At 37.7% G+C, this 14,118-nt stretch overlaps 1 protein-coding gene across 1 annotated transcript in view; it reads left to right on the top strand.

The window, feature by feature from the left end:
- The window catches only part of LOC128860666 (ecdysone 20-monooxygenase), a 33,312-nt gene extending 21,667 nt beyond the window's left edge, over positions 1 to 11,645 (top strand). Inside the window, exons 2-8 of the mRNA XM_054098322.1 lie at positions 6,635 to 6,959; positions 9,042 to 9,240; positions 9,610 to 10,005; positions 10,074 to 10,248; positions 10,315 to 10,554; positions 10,626 to 10,838; positions 11,050 to 11,645. Of these exons, the coding sequence (XP_053954297.1) occupies positions 6,644 to 6,959; positions 9,042 to 9,240; positions 9,610 to 10,005; positions 10,074 to 10,248; positions 10,315 to 10,554; positions 10,626 to 10,838; positions 11,050 to 11,160 (1,650 nt within the window). The 5' untranslated portion in view covers positions 6,635 to 6,643 and the 3' untranslated portion in view covers positions 11,161 to 11,645. The remainder of the gene's footprint in view (positions 1 to 6,634; positions 6,960 to 9,041; positions 9,241 to 9,609; positions 10,006 to 10,073; positions 10,249 to 10,314; positions 10,555 to 10,625; positions 10,839 to 11,049) is intronic.
- Positions 11,646 to 14,118: the final 2,473 nt, after the last annotated feature.

The following is a 14,118-nucleotide window of genomic DNA, read 5'->3' as shown; positions in this document are numbered from 1 at the left end:
CAATCTCCCCACCGGACAGATCCGTAAGATAATTGAAAAAGTATTTGCCTAGAAAAACTTGTTCTGATTTTAGCTAAGGCTGGACAATTTCAAAGGAAGTGTTAAACTGTTTCTTCCTCTTCCTCAGCTCTACAACTTCTACAATATTCATGGGAGAAAACTCCTAGTTTGAAGGAATCACTGCCAAATGACCTTCGAGATTTACTCTCTTGAAAGGCTAAGCAGTTCCCTTCTAGTTTTCTTATTTATTTGCGGCCATAGTAATCTGGCCTTTATGCATGTGTCTTCATCTAATGGGTAATGGGAAAGCGATGCGAGTAACAGAGCCCCTCCTCTCCAAATGACAACCTCCGCCCACTGTTCTAGACCTCGTGTCCTGTTTTTGTTAACGATTCAAGTCAACAAAATCCAGGCAGTATGAAGAAATTCCTATGCCAGGTTTGGATGCAGAAGATTAATCCCCTGCTCATCGTAAATTTACAGATTACTGAAACCAAGGCCGTATGTTGCAGCTAGGAACGACGAGAAAATATATGTATATACATACATACACATAAAAGTTTTTGAAAAAAATATTGGTTTTCTATTGGGAATTCCTCAAACTTTGTTTACAATTTTACGACTTTAAAGAATCACACAGGATCTCGTTCAATTTCGACCATTGCGTATATAATTTTTGGTATTCCTGAATTTGGAACTACTCACAAATATTAAATTCAAAATGTCCTAACTTTATGTATGAATGAAGCAATAATTAAAGTTGATGTAAGATGTCTAATTTCAATCCTGTGTCAGCCACCTTGAGCAACGTAACAAATTCGTGATGTCATCTACTTTTTATTTCACATCAAACTCTTAAGCATCTGCCACCATTGTACAGATCCATAAGTAAAAACACTTTTAGCTGGTCGTCACAAAATGTACAGAGCTGATATCACCTGATTCCAAGACGCTCTTTTATATAACTTAGTTGCATACAAAATGAATTAATTTCATAGAAAATCGTACCAAAAAGTCTAAAAATGTTGTGCAAATTTAGATATTTTTCAATAAAAAGCATTATTATAGCTAAGGAATATTGTATATTAAGAGTATTGTTATGTTATTGTAAATTTTCTAAGTCAAAGTTATTTTTTTGTTTTTTGTTTTTTTTTTTTGTTTGTCGATATTCTATTGTATTTGATGGTGCCATAAAAATTCTAGTTCGACTTAGCAACACTGACAATGTGCTCAAGTAAAAAGGCCAAGCACTCACATCATCACACGCCTGTCAAAAAATAGGAAAAAGAAAAGTGTTTTAACTTGTAATTTTATACACCGACTGCCACGCCACTGGGTGCTCGGCAGTCGAATTCTGCTTGCTCATTTCACACATATTCATACACTCGCCCAATTGGTCGTTCTTCAGACGACAACGAAGCTTCATGAGGGAAGACTGTGTTGCTTTTATCATATTTCACCAACACAATCTCAGTTTTGTCGTCAACAAACCGCTGTCATGACCCCTGTGACGTCAGCCTATCAGATGGTTATTTCGAATTCGCTAAAACGGCTTTCAGCTTACGGTCCAATCTTGGCAACACCTTCTGAATTATTTTCCCTATTGCTCCAACGATTGTAGGCCGATAATATCATAGAAAATGTAGATAAAACCTTGAAACTCATCGAGTTGAACCTCTGATGCCGGTCACTTATTGCATTAAATAAGACTTGAAGATTGGCTAAAATAATAAAGACAATTGGCTAAAGGCTATTTGCCTCTCTAAAGCGACATAAAACTAGAATGATATTCATTTGCGAAACTACATCCAGACTCATAACAAATTGGAGCTCAACCTAAACAACACGCACTCTAGTAATAACTCTCACAGCACAAAAACAAAAAAACTCCCAATACAAAACCACCTAAAATTACCTATAACTTTGCGGAATTTCCAATTCTTCGTCAAAAGCTTTACTACTTAGCCATACATTTCATTCATCAATATCATTTAAGCATTGAAACGCACTTCGCCTATTCTACTACGAGTATACTCTCGCACTAATCTGTGTGAGTGTGAGTATGCGCATGTAAACACAAAATCCACGAGATCACTTTCTTCCCACACTGAGCTACAAAGTTGCAGATAAGAAACTGGCGATTGCCGTCATTAGCAGCAGCTTCCACAATGAGAGCGACCCACTGACATTGAAATTGTTGTTTACAAGTGTGTGTGAGTTGCATACGTCCGCATACGTGCACGCATATGCGAATAATTACAGAAATAGACTTGAATGAAAAAAAAGTGCTGATAAGGGGAAAAAAATATATAAAAATAAATAGTGAGGGATAATTTTACGTAAAACGTTAAATTAGCCGATGGTGATAAACAAAATGAAATATTAAATAATTTTTTGCGTACATTTTTTTATAAATTCTATTAAAATTTTTATTATAATTTTTTTGATTTTACGCTGCGCCTCACTTCCTCCTTCCTCTCTTTTATCTCACCCTCTCTTGCGATAAATAACTATCTTGTGTTCACCTACATATTCGTGTAAGTGTCTAAAAATTCGCGCTTAATTTCGGATGGATCATTCAGAATCACAAGAAAAAAAGTGTTTTTAAAGTCATTAATAAAGGTTAACAACAACAAATGAGGTAATTTGACTCACTTACGTGCTGCCAATAAAAACGAGCATCAATTACACAGGCCGACAAAATTTAACCAACATTCAGACCCAGAAACCAGACTATATATTTCCGAAGGTTTATGATGCGCTGAATCCAAATCTGGCCTCAGAATTGCTCTATTAGTTTGAGTTTTCGAGATATCCTAACCTAAAAGTGCAAAAAACCCCATTTTTGCCCATATTTGAGGTTATGTAGCCTTGCAGATGTTTTCTTTCACCAAAATTAAAGGATGCCATCTTTAAATACAATCCTTCTTTTTTCAAATGGCGTTTTGTTTGCTCAAATATCATTTTTTTTCGCAGAGATATCGCATTTTGAAATTTTCATGTTTCGAAATTTTCCTACACCTGAAAATCGATTAAGATAACATAGACATGATATAGTCGCTTACTAATTTTCTTGGGTTTGAGGGCCTGAAATATATGGATTAATAGTATGTAAATTTGGAGTTTGTGGGAAAGCCTGCTTGCGGTTATGTGGGTTAGCCTGCTCGCGGTATGATAGGGGTGGTTTCTAGGGGTTAGGGCTGTGTGTGACTCGGTACCCAAAAGTTAGATAGTGTAGGGATGTGGTGAGTCAGCACACTTATGGTGTGAGACAAAATTTTAAGAAAAATAAGACTCAATTCAAGAAAATTAGTAATCGAATATATCATGTCTATGTTATCTTAATCGATTTTCAGGTGTAGGAAAATTTCGAAACATGAAAATTTCAAAATGCGATATCTCTGCGAAAAAAAATGATATTTGAGCAAACAAAACGCCATTTGAAAAAAGAAGGATTGTATTTAAAGATGCCATCCTTTAATTTTGGTGAAAGAAAACATCTGCAAGGCTACATAACCTCAAATATGGGCAAAAATGGGGTTTTTTGCACTTTTAGGTTAGGATATCTCGAAAACTCAAACTAATAAATTAATTTTAGTTATCAATCCGAATTTTGCATGGACAGAGAAGCAGATATTAGTTTAAATTATTTCGGATACTTTTCCTTGTAGACTAGTGTTATTTGCACTAACAAAGATATAAAGCAAAATTTTCATACCCACACCTACACAGTTGCGCCCATAAACACAAACTGCATCATCGCATGGGCTTAATTCGGCTAAAATTAGAAGACTCGCGCTTTTGCCGATCGCGCGCCGTATATTGTGTATATGTGCCTGTGGAAGTGGAAGTGTGTATCAGCTTTTGATCACGTACAAATTTCAATCGATCATTGCGATCGAACGGTCGTGTGTGGCTCGTATGTATGTACATACATATGTTGGCATAATGTCTTTTTCGGCGCCTAATCGGTCTGCTGCAAGTGATGCACGAGTTCCATATAAAATACGCACATACATACATCCGCACATACATACTTACATATATACATGCGTACATAAATATTAATTCTTCTTTGTTTTTAATTACTTTTCGCTCTGTTGTCACTGTTATTGCTATCAATATGTCATTAATTTATGTATGTATTTTCGCATTCACTCCTATAGCTCATGGAACGTTGCTCGCAAATATCGCATTTTTTCCTTCGAACTGTTCTGCAGAAACATTTTTTTCTTCATTTTGGAATTTGGCTACTTTAGCTTGTTTTTGTTTACGTTTCTCTTTTTCGCTACATTCTTATTTAAGGTCTTTGAACCCGAAATTAGTTGCCTTTCCAATTGTGCGAAAGTTCGAGACCTCGAAATTGAAAATTTAATCATATTTCCAAGTGAATAAATTTCACGTGAAAGTTTTTAAACTTCCTTAAAATGGCATTTCATATTTTTAATAAATTTACCATCATCAATTCAATGGCTGATGCCTTGACTAATATTCCTACTACTACACATACATGTGAATATGTTCAAGAATCTGAATCAGGGTAGTTGATATATTTTTCCACGAGTTATGACATCACCATGGTACCTAGAAAAATAAATGCCATTCACCAGTTATGAGTGACAGTAAATTTCATCCGGCTAATACTCTTTAGCGCAGCATCCATTCTACTCTTTCAATTTTTTTTTTTTATTTTGTAGCTTGAAAAGTACAAATGAAGATTTCTTCCTTTTCGCTTTTTATTTTATTACTATTCACAAATACAGATAGTTCAAAAGAGATTCGAAATAGAAATAATTCATAACGCAGAATGCAACAATTAAAAAGAGGGTTTTAGTAGTAAAGACTAAAAATCCGAGGTGATTATACTAATCAATTTATAATGAAAATCTAAGACTCCCGCAGGGGCTGCTATACCCCACGTAACCGCCTCCTACCTCATATAATTTTTCGAACAGCTATTTGAGGCTCCGCAGCTGATTTGCGCTTGTTTAGGCTGGTAATTGCGCGTTTACATCAACTACGTGAATATGTAGAAGTATAATATTATTAGGGCGACACACTAGTCGTTCAGTCGATACATTTGTAAATACTGGAAATTATAACAATAAGCTGCCGCATATATCCATGGAAGGTTTTTGAGCTAAACGAGAGAAGAAAAACTCTTTTTTTGTGTTTTCCGGCTTAAAGTTGTGCCATACGTGCAGAGGCGGCCTACAGCTTTGTGCCGGTTTTAAAAAAGTGCTCTGCAGTGGTCAGTCACGTATGAATGATATCCCTAAACAAGTTTCAAAACTCATAGCCCTCCCTAAGGATAAACTGAGAGTACTGACGGACATTCTCACAGGTCACTGCAGACTGCGTAGATATCTGCACATGATCGGGATATGGTCCACTGACTCTTGTCATTTCTGCGACCAATCCCCGGAGACTCCAAGCACCTTGTATTTGAATGTAGCGCTATAGCGCGGAGAAGGCTGAAACATCTCGCCCATTTGCAGCCGGAAGAAAGGCACATGCGCTCAGTCCAACCCATCCTGAATTTACTAAGGGAACGGGGTGTGGATGAGGTACTGTGATAAGTAGAAGACACGCCAGACCATACGGTCGAGGTGCAAGCCTCGAAGTAATCCAATTTACCCCTAAAGCGCGAATGTGTATATCTAATAAGTGAATACCAACGCAGCAGAAACTGAGGCTATTTTAATGAGCCACCCTGATGCATTTAAATAGGCTGATATATTTATATGTAATATTTGGCGCTGGTAAATATTTAGTCACAGTTAACAGCGACAATTGACTACATGCATTACAACAAAAACAACAAAGATGTAAATCAAAATTTGCAGTAAATACCGGTTAGACGCGAAGGCAGACAACAAAAAACTGACAGACTTAGACAGTTGTTAAAAGGCAAACATCCAGCCATAGTACATACAAACAAACACACACACATACATGCCCAGAGAGTCTACAAAGGTAAGCATTAATGAGTAGCTGTAACGCCAGTCAATTGAGGCAGGGCGTGAGTTGGGCGCGTGGATGCATAGCTGGTAATTTGATTAGATTTACCTCATTGATTAAACGCACACAAAAACACACGTACACATACAAGCAAATATGCTTTTCGCTGGAAAAAAATTTGCACATGCGCAAATAACAAAAAGTGAGTTAACTCATTTCATGAACGGCTCTGCGTTTTGCATAACTTGGGGTCTCGTGACTTGTCGACGGCAATAAAATCAACAGAAGCAACAACAATGCCAATCTTTGGCACTAAGAAAAAATGAGAACATGAAATTGTTTGAGTTTAAAATCGTAAAAAAACAAGTAAGCCTACGGCAAGCAGCCAATAATTGAGCACAAACTGGAATGCATAACTACAAGAACATTCACATACACAATCATATATATATAGGTATGTACACACACACACATGTTGCATGTGCAGATAATGTACGAATTGAATGTCGGCCACAATTTTAAGTAGATCAGTTGCACAACCACTTCCCTACTTACCTACTACGACTAATTCTCACTCACACACACATATGCAAATTATTATGTTATTTACACACGTGCAGTCACACACACTTTCTTATCAAATATTTTTGTTTTTGTTGTTGTATTTTTATAGCGTGCTCCCATGGTTATGGCCGTGATTCTATTGATCGCAATCGCAATACTTTTGGCTTTCTATTGCAACTTTGATTTGGGCAAAGTAGCCACCGCCTATCTGAAGCCGCTGCTTACACGCTGCCGCGAGCGAAATGGGAAGCTAGACGCCGCCACCAGTTCGGCAAGTGCATCGGACGATTATTATCATGCAAAGGAAATTCCTCGTCCACGCGGTGTCTGGGACATTCCAGGACCGTTGGCGATACCCTTTCTCGGCACCAAATGGGTATTCTTCGTGTTCTTTAGCAAATACAAAATGTCGCTGATGCACGAGATGTATGCAGGTGAGTAGCACCAAAAAAAAATTGAAATAAGTTCAGAGCGGTGATGTAAATAATAAAAAAACACAAAAAAGTGTGAAAAATGAATCATAAGTATGTAAAAATAATAAAAAAAAAAGAATTTAAATAATGAGAAACACAAGGTGCCGTCTGAGATTGCAGGAAAACTGCTTTTTAGCAAGTCTGCCAAAGTGAAGAATTCTAAAAAGTAATTGGAAAGACAGTCTGTGCATGTTGTTGTTGTTTTATCAGCGTAAATGTTAGACATACATGTGTGGGGAATGATGCTGGAGTGGCAGCCCTTGACTGGTTATAAATGCCGGTCGTTCTGGTAGAGTAGAACCGATTGTCGTGGAAACGAGTCCGTGCATGTAATCGTAAGAGCCGAAATCAATCGAAAGCCAACTTGCGGAATAAATTTCCGATTTTTTTTTTTTATATTTTGGCCGTTCACACTTTGATAGCAAAACATTCCACTGCGCAGGCTGAAAACAGCTTCTAACAATTTCCCTGCAAGTTTCCTATAAAAATTCCTTCTTTTTCTTCTACTTTATTTAACCTTTTAAGCGATTAGTTTTTCTTAGACAGCTCGATTTACTGTGCTGAATTAATTTCAAGCGATGAACTGTCGATGCAAAACCGGTTTTCAGCCAAATATTGGATTCGCCGTGCGTGTGGGCTGAACGATTATGATAACATAGGGATAACAGGGAAATTTTCGTTTTTTGCTTAGCTTTATATTTCATAGCAAATGCAATTTCCTTTTTCGGCATGACGCACATATACGACATTAACAAAAAAATGAACTTTTGAAACTGACGCATATATACGACATAATCACTTAACAGGTTAAGATTAAATGTTTTTATTTACAACGAAATTTCTCTTAAAACTAAAAATTCATATAAAAAATGCTATTGTTACAATTCTATATTACAACAAATTTAACGATAAATTCAGTCATTTTACGCCACAGACGTCCAACACTCACGTCATCGTTTCGGTGGTTTTCCAGGTGGGCTTTTGGCGATGGGATTACTCTCCATAGCCATTCTTGCTATTCTCTTCCCATGCTTGTGCCCCTCATTCCGTCGTCTTCGGCCATCCCAGCTGTCTTGAGTTTTTCAATTTTCGAAATTAATTGCCAAACCACTTTTCGGGTGTTTGCGTGGAAAAGTCAGATTGAATTATAAATATACATACTCTCTCTGGCTGTATCTTATTAGTGTCAAGTCAGAGTTATCAAATATTCTTCTTCTTCCTAATTTTGGCCGAGCTAACAAAGCGCGCCAGTCGTTTTTTTTCTCATGCTAATCGGCGTCAGTTGGGCACACCTTCTCCAACTGATTTTTCCAATGCAGAGGGGGCCTTCCTCTTCCTCTACTACCACCAGCTGGTACCGCATCGAACACTTTCAGAGCCGGGGCGTTTGTATCCATTCAGACGACATGACCCAGCCAACGTAGCCGCTGGATCTTTATTCGCTGTGCTATGTTTATGTCGTCGTAAAGCTCATACAGCTTATCGTTCCATCGCCTACAATAGTCGCCGTCGATAAAATGCATTTCTTGTTTGTGAGGCGTGGCCAAACCGCTGGTCTTTCCATAGCGCCATACTTTTAAGACTAAGCGCCGAGGCGGCGGTCATGTGTTTCCCTACAAGATTTAGTGCTGGCAAGTTGATTAGCACATCCCGCGCTTTGTTTGGAGTAGTCCTTAAAGCACCAGAGATTCATAAAAAAGCTGTTCTTTGAACCTTACTTATGATTTTAGCGTAACCCGTCATTTAAGCTATAGAAGGATAGAGCCAGGGTTAACACCATTTAATACCGACTGCTTTGTTGCTAGTGAACTGCTAGTGAATTGCATCACACCAGCAATTGCCCACAGTTGTAGCGTAGGGTCCATCTTAATAAACAGTGAATTAAATTTTGGAATTTTCTTATAAAACAAACAAAAAATAGTTCAAATGATTGCACTGAGTCAAGGAAACCTCCAATTTTGTGCTGCGAATTGTTCATTTTCAAATATGTAGCTATTTATGAAAAATGGACTAAATCGAAAATCGAAAAATCTCTACCCACAGACTGGCATCGCAAGTACGGCCAAATCGTTTTGGAAGTGCTGACTTCAGGCTTACCGATTGTGCATTTATTCGAACGCAACGACTTGGAAAAGGTGTTGAAATACCCAAGCCGTTATCCCTTTCGGCCGCCCACTGAAATCATCGTCATGTATCGGCTATCGCGACCCGATCGATATTCTAGTTTGGGCATCGTGAATGAGTAAGTATTTTAGGTATGTATTGTATGTTTGTATGTAAGTACGCACGTGAATATAATGAATTGGGAATAACTTGCGCGAAGATTTACCTAACAATTTGACAATTCACATTAACTATATTGGGAAGAGATTTTCAGTTTTTCAAATATCTGCGCATAGAATTTATAAATTTTGCAATTGCAAATATCCAAATAATTGATGTGGTTTCCACAAATAATTCCTTTAATTAATTTTCATTGCTGTAATTTCCAACTCTATGCAAAACAGAAAACACTTAAGCTTCCCTCTCGCTCTCTCTGGGTCTCCATCAACTTTTTACTGATTCCACATTCAAATTATCTGCTGCGCAATCACTAAAACTCTTCTTTCAGACAAGGTCCGACCTGGCAAAAGCTACGCTCTTCGCTCACTTCCTACATAACATCGCCGCGCATTCTCTATAATTTCCTGCCCGCTCTGAATGTCGTTTGCGATGACTTTATCGAGCTGTTGCGTCATCAACGCAATCCCCAAACATTTGAAGTGTACAATTTCGAGGATATCGCCAATCTAATGGGTCTGGAAGCGGTTTGTACACTCATGCTCGGCCGGCGTATGGGTTTTCTGGACAAAAGTGGCCAACAGCCGGAGAGAATCCGACAACTGGCGAGTGCGGTGAAGCAGCTTTTCATATCACAGCGCGACTCCTACTATGGCATAGGACTGTGGAAGTACTTGCCAACGAAGACATATCGAGAGTTTGTACGTGCCGAGGAGATTATCTATGAGTAAGTCTTGAGGATGTGCGACAGATCAGTGGCGGAAGCGACATGTAAAGATTTGAAACTGATTACAGCGTTATTTCCGAGATGGTTGAAATGGCGCTGCAAGAGAACTACCTCACGTCGGCGAGTGATGAAAGTGAGGCGGCTTTGCGCAGTATATTCTTGAATATACTCGAGCTAAAGGATCTGGACATACGTGATAAGAAATCGGCGATTATCGACTTTATAGCGGCAGGCATTGAAACGGTCGGTCGGCGGCGCATTAATTGTGAGGAAATAATTTTAATATTAGGTTTTTTTGCGATTTTTCAGCTTGCCAATACGGTGCTCTTTGTGCTCAGTTCAGTGACCAATGATGAGCAGGTCATTTCGGGCATCCTAGACGACTTTCGTGAATATCGTAAAACGACCATAACAAAAGAGGCCATTGCCAAAGCAAATTACACCAAAGCTTGCATACAAGAATCCTACCGCATTAGGCCAACAGCCTTCTGTTTGGCGCGCATACTTGAGGAGAACATGGAGTTGTCGGGCTATCATCTCAAAGCGGGCGTAAGTTAAACTGACTTTTCATTGTGAGAAAATACTTGAAAATGTTTGAGCTTTTACTACCTACCCACCAGACGGTTGTGCTGTGTCAGAATATGATTGCCTGCAACAACGATGCCAATTTTCCAAGTGCAACTGAATATCGGCCTCAGCGCTGGCTCGACGAGGAGGGTCAATTCACTGTGAATGTGCCCAATGCGTGTATTGTGGTGCCGTTTGGAATTGGGAAACGCACCTGTCCGGGCAAACGATTTGTCGAAATGGAGGTCATGCTCTTGTTGGCTAAGGTAATCTGGAATTCAATAAAAAAATTAATATTTTTAAATTTTTTTTAATAAAAAATTTAAATAGCTTTGAAAATAAAAAAAAATGTATATATTTTAAGATTTGCAAAATTTTTATGAGGATTTTTTTATATTGATTTTTAATTATTGCAATATTTATGTAAGTTTTCTATAACCAACATTTTGCTAATAATTTCTCTTCGCCATGTTACAGCTGTTACTCGCTTTCGAGATCAAATTCAAAGAGCCGCTGCAAACGGAATTTGAATTCTTACTTGCGCCTAAAACTCCACTAACCTTAATCATGCACGATCGCATCTGCTGAGCGGCGAAGGCACTGACACAAACTCTGCAGCACTGGTGCGCAGTTTCAGTGAGTCATAGGCGCAGCATTGTGAATTATTTGTAAATTATTTAACACAAAAATAATGAAGGAAAATCATCTTAAGTAATTTAACAATACCCGTTAGTGAAGGTTGTAAATATTTGAAAATTTTTATATACAAACACACACATACACATATCTACATGCATAGTTACAATTGTGAGCATTTTTGCGTAACGAAAGACTGTTTTAATTTTAAAATGTATTTATTAATTTAATAAGGAAATGTTGCAATATTTATCCCAAAAATTGAAGAAATTGTAAATGTGTACACTATACATACAAACAAAAATATGTAGTTTGTAAATGTAAAAAAATATAAAATTTAAATATCAAAGCCCGATGAACTTTAAGCGTTTAAAAATAAACATAAAAAGAATTTGCAAAGAAAATATATTTAAAACTTGTTAATATTAGCAACTAAAAAAATGCAAATAAACCTTTATATATAAAAATTAAATTGATATTTTGACTTTTCTAAAAAGGGGCCACGCGCGTTGCTTCCCTGAATCCATTTGAGTTTGAAAATATCACAATTTCGATGATTCGAAATGAGCTCTCACAACGTAAAGAATCAATTTGTAAGTGAGCAAAGTGTTATAATTTGCATAATTCAAATTAAGTTCTTTCAAAAAATGGATTGTTTAGCTTTTTCTATGGCATTTAAGGATACAAATATTTCGACAAACACCTGCGAAATGAGCTAACATCGTGGACAAAGTATATAGGGCAGCTTCACGAAACAATTTAATTAGATTCATAATCGTAAAAACTGTGTGCTTGGAAAGGGATGTATGTTCTTGACAACCTGAAAGAAGGAAGCCAGAACTTTTCGAAGTCATTGTCGACGAAATGAATTTACTGATTGGCTTTAGTGTTAAAATTTCTTGCTTAACTGACAACTGAAGCACTCAAATCTTCGGTAAATCTCTCGACATGCATATTTGGGAAGGAATGAGGTAACGGGATAGAAGACCAAACAAATCCTTACTTGCAATTAATTGCGGGCAATCAACGAATATATTTAGCATTATCATTGAATCCATCGTAGTAAGATTTTCTTAGATTCTACGAAAAAGAAAAATCGAAATTTGTGAGTGACAGCACTGAGTTCATTCGTAACGCAACTTCGTGCATTTTTCAAAGAATTTGTTACGACGGTTTGCCTTTGGCGAATAAAAATTTCAAAATAAAATTCTGAAGGAGTGGCCGCTTTTAGTAATAAAAATATATAAATAAGCAAAATCCGATATTATTAATTTTGATTGCATTTCAAGTATTCTTAAAATTCGTATTCCTCCAATATAAATAATTCCTTTGCTAGAAAAGCAAAAAAATATTTCAATTTTGTAAGTTAAAAATTGTTTGTTTACTTTATTCAAGTGTTGGTGGTGGTTGATTTTGGCAGCACTCGTAGCGGACTTTTTCTTATACGCACTCAGTGATAAGGCTGATTACCGCTGTAGCCAATAGCTCATAGACAAATCAAAATATCTAGAAGGTTTCAAACATGTTAAGGCTACAGTTAAGTAGAGGAGGACCAAGATACTTCTGAAAGGCCACAAAATGAAGTACAGCTTGGTGTCGTTCATATAAAATCATCGAACAGAACAAGCGAAATGTCCCCAACATCGAGTTAAAAAATTAATTAATTACTTAATAAATAATAACAACAATAAAGATTGAATAATTTCATTAAAAAAATCACATATTTAGTTGTTTAGTTTTAATTTTCTCGCGAAGAAAACGAGCCCAACGAATGCTGCAAAAAGTCACCGGCGTATCGTAGTCCCTTACCGCAGCCCCTAGAGATCACAGAATTGAGCAAAACTCATCCCGTAGAGAACAAATGATTTCTTTTAGTTACATACATATTTACACAATACATCGGTTTGTGTGTGTATGTGTTTGGTTGTATCTACACAATGTTGCCATTGATATTTTTGCTTACACACTTTTTCACACATCCACGTTATCAGTTAATAGGACTATGACTTTATTGACGTAAAATGGTTACAAATTTAATATTCAAAATATTGTCCATCGCTTACTACTACTTTTTCCCATCTTTCTGGCAATTCACGGATTCCCTTTGTGAAAAATTCGGTCGGTTTTGCCGCAATCCACGAATCGATCCATTTTTTGACTTCATCGTAATTACGGAAGTGCTGGTCAGCCAGGCCATGTTGCATCGATCGGAAGAGATAGTAATCGGATGGCGCAAGGTCTGGACTATACGGCGGGAGGGGTAGGACATCCCATTTGAGCGTTTCTAAGTATGTTTTGACCACTTGTGCAACATGTGGCCGAGCATTGTCATGTTGCAAAATAACTTTGTCGTGTCTATCGGCGTATTGCGGCCGTTTTTCTCGCAGTGCTCGGCTCAAACGCATCAATTGTCGTCGGTAGACATCCCCCGTAATCGTTTCATTCGGTTTCAGTAGCTCATAATACACAACACCCAGCTGGTCCCACCAGATACACACGCCGACGTCGATGTTGAAGCATGGCCAGGGTATCCATACGTTGCCCGACGTTTTGGATTGTCGTAATGGACCCACTTTTCATCGCCAGTCACAATTCGATGCAAAAAACCCTTTCTTTTGTGCCGTTGAAGCAGTTGTTCGCATGCCATAAAACGGCGTTCAACGTCTCTTGGCTTCAATTCATACGGCACCCAATGGCATACCTTTCGGATCATTCCCATGGCTTTTAAACGTTTGGAAATGGTTGATTGATCAACTCCCAAAGTTTTTGCAACCTCTTCTTGCGTTTGAGCCGGATCTTGATCGAGCAATTCCTCCAATTCGGTATCCATGAACTTTGGCGGCGCACCCTCGCGTTCTTCGTCTTCCAAGCCAAAATCACCACTTTTAAAGCGTGCAAACCACTTCTGGC

This window comes from Anastrepha ludens, chromosome 4 (genome assembly GCF_028408465.1).
Source record: "Anastrepha ludens isolate Willacy chromosome 4, idAnaLude1.1, whole genome shotgun sequence".
Lineage (NCBI taxonomy): Eukaryota > Metazoa > Arthropoda > Insecta > Diptera > Tephritidae > Anastrepha > Anastrepha ludens.
This window is presented reverse-complemented; position numbering and strand designations above follow the sequence as displayed.